This window comes from Jaculus jaculus, chromosome 19 (assembly GCF_020740685.1).
Source record: "Jaculus jaculus isolate mJacJac1 chromosome 19, mJacJac1.mat.Y.cur, whole genome shotgun sequence".
Lineage (NCBI taxonomy): Eukaryota > Metazoa > Chordata > Mammalia > Rodentia > Dipodidae > Jaculus > Jaculus jaculus.
The window spans coordinates 48,668,956-48,681,367 of NC_059120.1; the positions used below are offsets into that span (position 1 = coordinate 48,668,956).

A 12,412-nucleotide genomic window follows, 5' to 3' on the forward strand; every position below is an offset into this window, starting at 1 on the left:
AAGATAACATTGGAATTTTAGAGCAGAGGTGTCCCTCCCTTGCCATAATCGGCCCACCTAATGTTTCCCCGAATATATTAAAAACTACATTGTCTTATGACTTGTGTGTGTTTTGTAACTATAAAACCTTCATGAAAGCTGAGCATGGTGGCACACGCCTTTAATCTCAGCATTCAGGAGGCAGAGGTAGGAGGATGGCCACAAGTTTGAGGCCACCCTGAGACTCCATAGTGAATTCCAGGTCAGACTGGTGAGACCTTACCTTGAACAACCAATAAATAAATAAGAAATAAAGAAAGAAAAGAAAAAGCTTTCATGAATTATTAATACATTCCCATGTAACTGTTTCTAACTAGTTTCTCACCGGTGTACACTTATGTAGTATCTTTACTGGTTTTTGAATTTTTCAAGTTGATAACTTATAGAATTTACTAAGAATTAATAAACAATAAGCATTTAGTTAGGCTGGGCGTGGTGGCACATGCCTTTAATCCCAGCACTCGTGAAGGAGAGGTAGGAGGATTGCCATGAGTTCGTGGCCACCCTGAAACTCCATAATGAATTTCAGGTCAGTCTGGGCTAGAGTGAGACCCTACCTTGAAAAACAAAAACAAACAAAAAAAGAAAAAGAAAAAGAATTGAGATAGTTGCAAGAAAAGAAAGACACATAATTTGTGCTGTCTCTGTACATATTTAATGTGTCCTTTACAACTTAGACTCGGCATGAATGGCAATGAACGGGTCTTCGGCAGAGTTACTAATAGAAAAGTGAGCTCTGCCATCGCCAGAAACCTGGATCTTAATTCCCGTGCAGTTGCCATCGATTTTATCTCCAGAAATGACGTCACAGTACGTGCCAGCAGGAAGACCAGTTTGTAAGGTGGTAGACAGTGCCCTGAAAAAATAAACACTCATTATTATTCTTAAATTCAATACCGTGAAATGTGAGCTAGCAGACGATCTCTAAAGCAAACACAGGACTTGTTGCTATAGAACTAGACGTGATCAATGTCAGTGGGGAAACTCAGACACAAAGCCTCCTCCAGGAGAGAGAAAAGCTTTTTCTCAGACCACGGGTCATCTAACAGAGGCCTAGAAGATTCCTCGGCATGGTGACTATGAGCCAGCATTGCATGGAAGAGTCTAGTGAAGATGAGGGAGAATCATAACCCTAACAGTGGAGTATGGCCTGCGTGATGCTGGAAATAGGGTTAGGTCAGGATTACAAAAAAAACAAAACAAAACAAAACAAAACATAAATTTCCAAGAGGAAGAAAAAAAGCTTGGAAGTTGAGGCTGTCTTATGAAAGCTGCCAAATGGTGATATACTTGATTTATAGTCCTTGTTGGCCAATAAAATATAACTTAGGCTAAAAGATAATTTACACATGAAGAAAAGATGACATTGGACTGAGATATTTCTATTCCTAGCAAAGAGATGCACAGAGCTATTATTCTATATGGGAAGGAATCAATGAGGAGAAGTGAGCTGCAAACATCACAGAGGAAAGTGCTTAATGAGAAGGTTCAGAACCAAAACTGCACATGGTCCTGAGGAAAATAATTACCATGCACAAGAGAATATATATAACTTGGTAGTGATTATCACAGTGAGAGATTTGAAGACTATATATCAAAGGAAGAGATAAAGGAATGATGGAGACAACAGGTGTTTTTAAAAATAAAAGCAATCATGGCTAGAGAGCTGTCTGAACAGTTAAGGAACTTGCCTACAATGCCTAATGACCCAGGCTGGAGTTCCAGTACCCATGTAAAACCAGTTGCGAAAAGTTACATGTGAATCTGTAGTTCCTGTGTGGTGTGGCTGGTGGCCCTGGCACACCCATAATCCATCTCTCTTCTCTTTCCCTCTCTCTCCTTGCAAATGCATAAATAAAAAGTACTTTTAAAAATTCAATTACTGAGGCACTACATTCTATGAATGGCATTTCACTCTCAAATTTAGTGTTTTTCTGCAACATGGAGAATGACCCATGGACACGTATATGTGCGCAGTTGCACGCTAGATGTTAGGGAGGCACGGAAAAGACTACTTAAAACAAAGTCTTTAATTTTTTTTTTTTTATTTGAGAGTGACAGACACAGAGAGAAGGACAGATAGAGGGAGAGAGAGAGAATGGACGTGCCAGGGCTTCCAGCCTCTGCAAACGAACTCCAGACGCGTGCACCCCCTTGTGCATCTGACTAAAGTGGGACCTGGGGAACCAAGCCTTGAACCGGGGTCCTTAGGCTTCGCAGGCAAGCGTTTAACTGCTAAGCCATCTCTCCAGCCCAAACAAAGTCTTTAAAAGTAGAGGAACAATCTAAGATCCACCATTGCCTTCTCTTCTATGCTTTTCTGATACTTACATTTTCATTCCACTGTCCAAATGACTCATCAGAAAAATGAAAGTAGCAAATGGGCAGAGAAATAAATAAATAAAAAAAGGAGTATGACAGTATGAAGTACTATAAATCTTTGATGTCTACTTACCAGTCATCATTGTTAAAGACAATGAATCCTTTGCTTCCTCTCCCAAAGGCGACTTGGTTGCTCCCATTATCCCACCAGTTTGCAAAAGGCTGGCCATTAACTACATTTCTGAAGGCAACCATGTTCCTAGAAGCAATCATCAGATGAGATGCTGATATACTTAAAATTTGACAGGGAAAAATAAAACGTTATGGAAACCATGTCCTGTGAGAAGATGCCTCCAAGGAGACGCCCCCACCTGATTTGACGCCAGCGATGTTCACAGACCCAGCCATTGCCACAGGTCGTGTCGGGATTGATAGTCACTTCTTTGATCGCCCCATTGTTATTTGGTGGTCCAATCCAGTCATTAACGTCCTGGTTATTTACAACAAGAATACTGATTATGATGATACAGGATCTGCCTGCTCTTTCTCCACCACACCACACCCTCCAGGTCTGCTCTGTGTGTCTCTGCAGGGTCTGTAGTGAGCATCCTCTTCCTTCAATGAAGTCAGTGACACAGAGAGAGACCTCAGCATCCCCACAGACTCTGGGTCTCTAGGGACTTATTGATAAGAGAGCAGCAAATGTTTAACTTCCCCTTTCCTATCCCTGCAGTGGCTTCTCATAATCACTCTAAGCCGTTTAGTTTCTGTGTGATTTTGAATGTATATGTCCCCATAGCCTTCGCTTTTTCTTCTGTTTTTTTTTTTTTCTTTTTGGTTGTTTGTTTGTTTGTTTTTAAGCTTCCTATTTAAGTCCTACCAGGCAGATCCCTGATGGAAGAGGTGTGTCTTTAGGGGCAGATCTTGAGTACAGACTAAGGTGTGTTTTGAGCTACACTGAACTTAGTTGAGTTCATTATCCTCTCATTTACTCTTTTAGATAAATGTGTTACACAATATGTCTAATTATGCTGGGGTTAAATGAGCAACATCTTAATATGCATTTTGAGAATTAGAGATAATTTAAGAAGAGAAAAATGTGGTCTCGGGGGCATATAAGCAGTAAAACCATATTACATGGTGAACAGTGGGTAAAAAGAACAGATCTGACTAGACAGTAGATGTGGTTCTGTAGAAATAATAGAGGCAAAAAGGAAATGGAAATCATCTGTGATTACTGACATCAGAAAGTAATGAGGGGAAATAGAAGGTGTTGGCTCTGTTTTAAAAGCTGCATTCTTGTGACCTGGCATGATGGTAAATACCTTTTACTCGGGACTTGGGAGGTAGAGGTAGGACGAACACTGTGATTTTGAGGCCAGCCTGAGACTACATAGTTTATGCCAGGTCAGCCTAGGCTAGAGAGAAATCCTTCCTCAAAACAACAACAAAACACACACACACACACACACACACTCACACAAGCATATTCTAAGTTTTAATACTATACATAATTATAATGAGATGCTATACAGAGCAGTTATTGTACAACTGAAAGAATGGCAAAATCTTGACAATTATCCTCAGGAATTATAGTGGAGCTAAATTTCTGCTGTAGGTTTAGAGATTCTGTATGAGTTTTTCTCTAGAATCTCCAGTGGAAAAGAAATCCTCCTCTAGCCTTCTAAGATAGCTTTGAGGCCTTTCTCATTCCTTGGTTGTGACCAGGAATTCTTGCTCTGATTAATTTTGTTAACCAGTTGGCCCAATAAATTTTTAAGCTCCCTCTTCATGGAATCATCACTGAACTTCTATTCTTTAATTAGAGTGATTTCCTTTCCATTTTATACTTTCTGGTTAAGATCAATGCAACTAAATGATGTCTTCCCAGTCCAAACAAAACAATCAAAATTATTTAGCAAAGGCTTCTATTCGGGACAAAGTATTTTAATTTCTTTTAATTGTTAACATTGGGTGGCTGGTGAGGTCAGCTGGTTACATTGTCCTATTAATAAATTCAGCATTTGTAAGAAATTCAGTGCTCACCACAGGTGTGTATTCTATCTTTAGGTCCTTTATGTTATTATCATTTTTTCTGGGCTTTTTTGTGTCTGTGTGTGACAGTGAATATTTTATTATATTTACATTACTGAGAATCATTATATACACATCTGATCCTAAATATTGTACACAACAGTTTCATGAAAAAGTAACACAGAGGGATTTTTCTTGGAAAAAGTTATTTTCAACAACTCTACCACTTACTTTGCCATTCTGAAAATTTCTGTCCCAGCGATAACTTGACATCACTCGTGTGAAGCCATAGGGATGAGCGAGCATAAATCCGACACCCATTTTATACAGTCTGCAAGGTGCAAACAACAGGAAATGAGAATAACAGAATGTATCACCACCACCAAAAGGCAGGTCACAAAATCAATCACAAGGACTAGTTTGATTTCTTCATTTCTAATATTGGCCCTCCTTTCTCTCCCCCTATCTCTTGCTTATTCCTCTAACAAAGACTGCAAATACTCTGTTAAAATAGCAGTGAAAAGAGTAGACACCCTTGTAATTTTCCAAATATTAGTGAGAAGGCATCAAATATTTCCTCACTGGTATGATATTGTCTCCAAGTTTGTCATATAATGCCTTTGTTATGTTTATTTCCCTCCATTCCAAGTGTCTTCAGTGTTCTTATCATGAAAGGATATTTTATTTTGTCAAAGGCCTTTCCTACATCTATTGACATGATCATATAATTTCTGTTCTTAATTATGTCCATATGATGTATTATCTTTTCTTTTCTTTTATTGAACTATGATGTCACTCTAGACCAGGCTAACCTGGTACTCATTCTGTTGTCTCAGACTGGCCTTGAACTCAAAGTGATCCTTCCACCTCTGACTTCCAAGTGATAGATTAAGGGCATGTGCCATCATGCCTGACTGGTATGTTTTTTGACTTACATATCATCTATCTTTGTATCCATGTAATGAATTCTACTTGATCGAGTTGGGTGATACATCTAATGTATTCTTGATTTGATTTGTAAGAACTTTCTTAAGACGTTTCACATATAATTTAAACAGGGATAACAATCTATAATTTTCATATTCTTGCTGTGACTCTGCCTGGTTTTAATTTCATACAAATCAGAATGAAACATGTCAAATTAGCCTTATTTACATATGACATGCTTCTGTATCTAAGAGAAGCTTACTCCACCAAAACTACTAGAGCTGATAAACATGTGCAACAAAGTGACAGGATAGGGCTGGAGAGAGGGCTTAGCAGTTAAGACACTTGCCAGCAAAGCCAAATTCCCCAGGTTCAATTCCTCAGGACACAGGTAAGCCAGGTATAAAAGGTGGCACAAGCATCTGGAGAGTACTTGCAGGAGCTAGAGGCCCTGCACACCCGTCCTCTCCCCTCTCCATTTCTCTCCCTGTCTTTCTCTCTCCCTCTCTTTATCTGACCCCCTCAAATAAATAAATAAATAAAGTATATTTTTTAAAGTGGCAGGATACAAAATTAACACACATACACACACACACACACACACACACACACACACACACTGTACCATTCTTATATACCAAATGAAAAACAGCAAGAAACCAGAGAAACAGTCTCATTTACAATATTCAGTTTCATTCAAATCCAATGAAATTCTTATTTCATTCTTCAGAGATAAAAGGGACCTAGAGGGATACCACAGTGGTTACAGCATATGCCTACAAATCCAAAGAACCCAGGTTTAATTCCCCAGGACCAGTGTAAGCCAGATGCACAAGGTGGCATATAGGTCTTCAGTTCCTTTGCAGTGGCTGGAAGTCTTAGTGTGCCAACTTCTCTCTATCTATCTATATATATATATATTTTCTCTTTCTCAAATAAATAAAATTTAAAAAGTAAAAAAGGGCTGGAGAGATGGCTTAGCCATTAAGTGCTTGCATGTGAAGCCTAAAAAGGCTGGTTCAAGGCTTGCTTCCCCAGGACCCATGTAAGCCAGATGCACAAGGGGGCACATGCATCTGGCATTCATTTGCAGTGACAGGAAGATCTAGTGTGCCCCTTCTCTCTCATTCTTTCTGCCTCTTTCTTTCTCTGTCTGTCATTCTCAAATAAATAAATAAAAAAAACTTTTAAAAATGTTTTTGTAAAAAGTAAAAATAAATAAATATATATGGAAGTTAAAAGGCAGCAGATAGCCAAAAATGTCCTCAAGGAAAAAAATAGTACCACAGATGGTATCAACATGATTGTTTTTAAGATTTATGGCCAAACTATATTAATAAAAACAGCATGGTATTGGCACAAGCATTGATACTTGGATAAATGGTAATACCATGACTCCATCCATATTCTGGCATGGAGCACTGAGGAGGGAAACAGGAATGAGACAACAAGACAGAGGAAGGTCAACCTCAAAAGGAAGTTCCTTCAAGGAGGGAAGACTGGGAAGAGGGCAGAAAAGAGGATAGGTCTACAGAAACAAAATTAAAGAACAGAATCTTCATATATTATCATTCTCAATGACAACATAAGAAACAAATCAAAGAAAAGATTGCAATGAATTCCATTTCCTACCTGGCGTCCCAGAATGTCAGAATTGATGCTCCTCCAGCCCCATGTCCTCTTTGGTTATCATGGTTGTCGATGAAGACAAGGGCTCTGTCGGAGGGCATCAAACCCCAGCCCTCTCCCCAGTTCCTAGTTTAAAAAGAATTCGTATGTTTACATTAATCTTTCACAGTGGATTTAGAGCCATCTAAATGTGCCACTCTTTTTATATGGTTTTCTGTAAAAGTTTGACACTGTATATAGTTTTTTCATTTTGACTTTCAGAATATTCTAAAGGTAGCAAATTGCATTTAGCAATAGCCTCGTTCTACAGACATTTTTTATAGACATTACCAAACCCTAGAATACTCATATGTTATACAGACAAAATCTCAAGGTGTAGGTTTGAGTATGTTAGAGTACTTCCTTATGATTGACTCTCTCAAAGAAAAAGATATAAAGTTTGGTATGGGAAACAACAAATCTTAGTGAAAATCGACTTCATAATAGTTGACCAATCAAGAATATCCTAAGCTGAAAAATCATAGTAGGGTAATAGGGTGATAAATCTGTGATAGATGAAGTGAAAGACTGTGATTTATTTACTTCAAGTACGCCATCTTCTCTCCATTCCACTTGCGGATCACTGTGCCCAGTTTTGCACCATACTTGAATTCTGTCACACGGCCATTCCCAAAGTACTCACTACTGGAGATTGCCTCACCACCAAGATCAATTACCTAGGAGAAACAAAGAGAATAAATGCCACTTTACCCTAAGACTTGCAAAGATTGTGGTGGAAAATGCTATTCTATAAGAAATTTAAACCAATAACAATAGTTCAGTTTTCAAAATAATTTTCTTGGTGTTTTGGTTCTTATTTCTTGATCTAGCATATACTACATTGTAAGATATGCAATAACAAGGTCACTCTTGTCCTATCAGAATGCTTGCACATAAGTTGTATTTCAGTCGTTCATCTTATCAAACCACTTTCTATCTGGCAAATATTTTCAGTGCTTATCAATTCATATAATTCTACAAAGAAATCAAAGATAAATAGCATCACTAACACTCTTATGCACATGAAAAATTGTTGCACAGAAAGAATAATCTGTTTTCTAAAGATACCTGATGATGGTTTTGCCAAGATTAAAAATCAAAGAGACTGGCTTGAGGGCTGGAGAGATGGCTTAGTGGTAAAGATACTTGTCTGCAAACCCTCAGAACTTTCTGCCTCTTACTGTCAAATAAATACAAATTAAAAAAAAAAAAACATTTAGGCACTGGAGAGAGGACTTAGTAGTTAAGGTGCTTGCATGTGAAGCCTAAAGACCCATGTTGAACTCTCCAGATCCTTTGGAAGCCAGACACACAAAGTTGACTCAAGCACAAGGTCGCACATGCCCCTTCGGTGGCAAATTTCTAGAGTTCAGTTGCAGTACCAGAGGCCCTGGCATGCTAGCTCTCTCTTTCTCTCTCTCTCTCTCTCAATTTTTTTTTTTTTTTAAATAAACGAAACTGAGTGTTGTGATGCAGACCTTTAATCCCAGCACTTGGGAGGCAGAGGTAAGGGAATTGCTGAGATTTCGAGTCCACCCTGAAACCACATAGTGAAATGGAGGTCGGGCTGAGCTTGAGTGAGACCCTAGCTCAATCAATCAATCAATCAATCAATCAATAAAGGAAAATTTAAAAAAGGACTGGCTTCATACAACAACTATGATTTTCTGAATGCATAAGAGTCTCTGGGGATGTAAGAAATGTCATGACATTTGCGAGTTAACAAATTTTCTGCACTCCTTTAGAACTTAGCGTGGTGTGAAATAACAATGCATCTCTGAAGAAATGGAAGCTAAAGATACTGTTCTATATCAATTCACTCAAACATGAACTTGCAGAATCAACATAGTTAACTAGGTAGGCTATCCATTTCCTACTTAACAAAATAACTTGATTTTATATGCACATGTATGTATTACAATACCTCTTGATAAATGAAAGGTTTGCTTCCTGCAGAGAACCACTTGGTATTCAAGTTATGCAGTTTATTCAAAAATGCCTTTATGTCTCCGGGCCACATGTGCTTAGCAGCATCCAGTCTGAACCCAGCCACACCAATGTCAATGAGATGGTTCAAGTAGTCAGCAACCTTGGTACGAACATAGTCTTTCTCAAGTGCGAGATCAAGGAGGCCAGTCACACGACAATTTCTGACCTATTGAGGAAAAGCAAAAGTGACTGATTTATAAATGTCCCCTCTCACCTAAGAAACCATGGAACAATTACCTTGTTCACTGATTAAGCAAGAAAAACATGATAATGCCTTTACATGGGACACTAGGAAACAATATTCTTCTGTGCCTATGTGTTCAAAAGTTTTCTGGTATGAAAATGGAAATGTTAGGATATAGAACTGATGAGCTCCTTAGTTGATTACAGAAATTTCTCTTTACTTACTGTCATCTTTCTTACTTGCCTCCCCCTCCACCCTTATTGTCTCTAATCTTCCATCCATAATTTCTTGCTTTGTTTTAAATGGTGCTGGACATCCATCACATCTAAACATCTAGGACATCACAAGAGAGTGCCTGAACCCTAAGCCTAAATTCCAGCTCTACAAATGAGACTAGTATTTAGTTGTAGATTCAAGTTTCTTATTTTTAACCATTCGACCCTACTACTGGCTTTCCTATAGAAGTCACACCAGCACATAAAATATGCATGTACATGGATTATGTAAGTTCATAAAATCTATCATTAAGCACACAGTAGTTCTTCATTCTGACCTTAAAGACTTACCTGATTGGCATCATTGTAGTTCTGAACTTCTCCGTTGGAAGTGTGACATTTCCCATCATTAAAGTCCCATCCAGAGTATGGCACTGCTGGGAAGTCCTCCTTGTGAGCGTTGTAGTAACTCCCACAGGTGCTGCTCGTCCCCTCTCCACCACCTGCACCGCACATGTGGTTGACGACGGCGTCCACGTAAATGCGCACCTGAAACGGAAAGCATCTACTTCACATTGACACAGAAACTTAGGGCGTTGTTGACTAAACCCACAGCGTGTTACTACAGCCCCCAGATATTATTTTCCAAAAGACTGAAAGACCTGTGTGAAAGAAGCTTACATGAAATGAAGAACAAAAATTATTCTAAGTGGGTGGTCCCATAGGACCAAAGTGGGGACCAGAGCTACTTGGAAAACACAGCAAAGCGCATGCCCATTCCTTTTAAAAGCAGAAATTATCTCCTCTCAGCCTTTTGGCTAAGATCAAGTGTAGAATCTGTTCTTATCCGTTTAAACATAGAAATTATTTGAAAAAGGAGATTATAGAGTTTTTTTTTAATTGCACTGCACCACAAGGTGAAGACCATACTCTGCTCTGCATGACCAGAAGTAGACAGAAGTTCATATACACTGGAAGAGTTCACCTGCTATTTACTACCCAGAACGGATAGGCTATCACACCCAGGTCTTGTGGGTGGAAAGAGACATCAGGTGAAATGGTAGCAACTATACAAGTAGTAATTTCAATTCCTCACAAGAATAGTGTTACTAGAAAATATGGGCCAGTACACAGGACAAAAGTCAACATTTTAATTCATACAGGAACCTTTGCTCAGCATGTTCTCCTCTTTAGAAGATGAGTATTATGCATACAAATATGTATACACTGGGACATAAGGCAGTGATTTCAGTCATAAGTAAAGTATACATTTTAAAAGTATGAATCTTTCTTCTCAGAGAGAAAATTTCTTCCTATATAATACATGTAAAGGGGAATTCACTTACACCAACGTTGTTGCACCTCGTCACCATGTCTCTGAACTCATCTTCATTTCCAGACCTTGTGCATATTTTATAGCTGATGGGTTGGTATCTTTCCCACCAAGGCCTTGAAGGGTTGTGAACTACAATATTTTCATTAGGTGGAGAGACCTACAAATGAAACCGTCGTAATGAGTGCCAGATCATAGATCACAACCTCACTGAATGTTATGGTCGCTAACAAATGGTCCAGAGTTATCTCAGAATCTTTGTTTAGGTAGTGACCTTGTCTCAGAAACAACTGAACCATTATGAGCATGATGCAGTGCTCTTCCTGAATTCCTATAACAAAACACGAAATGGTGGAACAGGCCCGTGTTTTCTCTTTTTCTGAAAACATTCCTGTAAAGAGCACAATGCTCCAATTCATGAAAGATCACCATTGTGTATAAGTGCAGATGACTCTGAAATTCAGTCTGTGAGCAGTGCTTACCTGAACCCCTCCAAATCCTTTGGGACCTAAGTATCTCTCACATTCCTTAGCAATATCAACCCAGCGCCACTCAAAGAGATGGACCATCGATGTGCGTCCATCCTTAGTGTGAGGGGAGTACTGAGCCCAGCAGAGCCCAAGAGCAGAGAGCAGCAGGAGGAACCTCATCTCGCTGTGAAGTCGTCAGTGTTTCTTTCTAGCAGCCATTTATAGTGCTGCAACAAACACATTTTACTAAGTAAATGTTACCATGATAAATATTTAGAGTACAAGCCGCTTGTTTCTAATCTGAGGATTATCAACAGTGATCTTAACACCACAGGTGAACATACAGAAAATCTCCCAAGACAGTACTAGCACAGCCTCTCAGAACTTAATGACAGTTTTCTCATGAAGTAAATATTATCCTCTCACAACCTTGCATTTCAAGTATATAAACAGTAGTCATTCATGTGTCCTTTGATCAATATTAGGTTTTGTCTGATGTTCTCTGGTCATACAAGGAAAATTACATTTGGTGCCAAAATATTTCTTTCACCGTCTATCTATCTAGCTACACATATTAGTAAGAATTCTACTTAAAACAGAGGCCTGATAATAAATTTAAATGTGTTTCCCTTCTTTTACTTAAATGTTTGCATCACAATCAGAGGTAATTGCGGGCATTGTGGCACAGCCCTCTAGTCCCAGAGCTAAAGAAATTTAGACTGTAGGATTACAAATACAAGACCACCCTGGGCTACATTGTAAGCCCTGGTCTACAAATTGATAATTAGATAGGACTTGAAGGGGCCATAAGGTAAAAATCCTCTAAATTTGAACAAGAGCCTTCTTTAAAATCATCTGCTTGATCCTGGCAAAACAGAAGGATATGTGATGGCACTTTTCTCCCTTTCCCCAAATGTGTTTTATTCCTACCATGAGTGTAAATAAAGGAATTCAAAACCACTTTCCTTCTTGAGATAGTGAAATCCTGTTTAAAAAAATAGTGTATGTGGAAAATAATTCACTTACAAGTGTTGTGAGTCTTCTTTTTTCCAAACCTGAGTATATAATAGGTAAAATAAGGAACAAGGAGGCTCATATTCTATAGATCTTTTCTTTTTTTTCTTTTCAGAGAGGACAATATGACAATGCTAATCGCAGTGGTGACGGTATGATTTCAGATAGGTACCAGTTGGTATGAAATGACACAATAGTAATAATAGGAAAGAGAGGG

General features: G+C 38.7%; 1 protein-coding gene and 1 pseudogene across 3 annotated transcripts; one reads left to right on the plus strand and one right to left on the minus strand.

The window, feature by feature from the left end:
* Window positions 1–705: 705 nt before the first annotated feature.
* LOC101612958 (pancreatic alpha-amylase-like) lies at window positions 706–11,364 on the minus strand. 3 transcript variants are annotated; one of them, XM_045138077.1, is made up of 10 exons: window positions 11,194–11,364; window positions 10,725–10,871; window positions 9,730–9,927; window positions 8,915–9,145; window positions 7,534–7,667; window positions 6,955–7,077; window positions 4,627–4,726; window positions 2,733–2,851; window positions 2,495–2,620; window positions 706–895 (listed from the first exon to the last, which is right to left on the minus strand). In XM_045138077.1, exons 1-10 carry the CDS (start codon window positions 11,359–11,361, stop codon window positions 706–708), a joined length of 1,536 nt encoding a protein of 511 aa, XP_044994012.1. In that variant the 5' UTR covers window positions 11,362–11,364. The 3 variants fall into 3 exon arrangements, with proteins under 3 accessions (XP_044994012.1, XP_044994010.1, XP_044994011.1); XM_045138075.1 differs by having other exon boundaries at window positions 9,080–9,145; window positions 11,194–11,361; XM_045138076.1 differs by lacking the exon at window positions 8,915–9,145 and having other exon boundaries at window positions 11,194–11,361.
* On the plus strand, window positions 10,177–10,294 carry LOC123456184 (annotated as a pseudogene).
* Window positions 11,365–12,412: the final 1,048 nt, after the last annotated feature.

What these genes read in the sequence shown, in the direction of transcription:
- LOC101612958 (XM_045138077.1), bottom strand. Translation starts at nt 11,361, where the DNA reads ATGAGGTTCCTCCTGCTGCTCTCTGCTCTTGGGCTCTGCTGGGCTCAG. An exon ending in GAGAAGATGGCGTACTTGAA is followed by an intron (nt 7,078 to 7,533) that starts GTAAATAAATCA and finishes TTTTTAAACTAG; the next exon opens with GAACTGGGGAGAGGGCTGGG. An exon ending in CATCGCTGGCGTCAAATCAG is followed by an intron (nt 2,621 to 2,732) that starts GTGGGGGCGTCT and finishes GATTGCTTCTAG; the next exon opens with GAACATGGTTGCCTTCAGAA.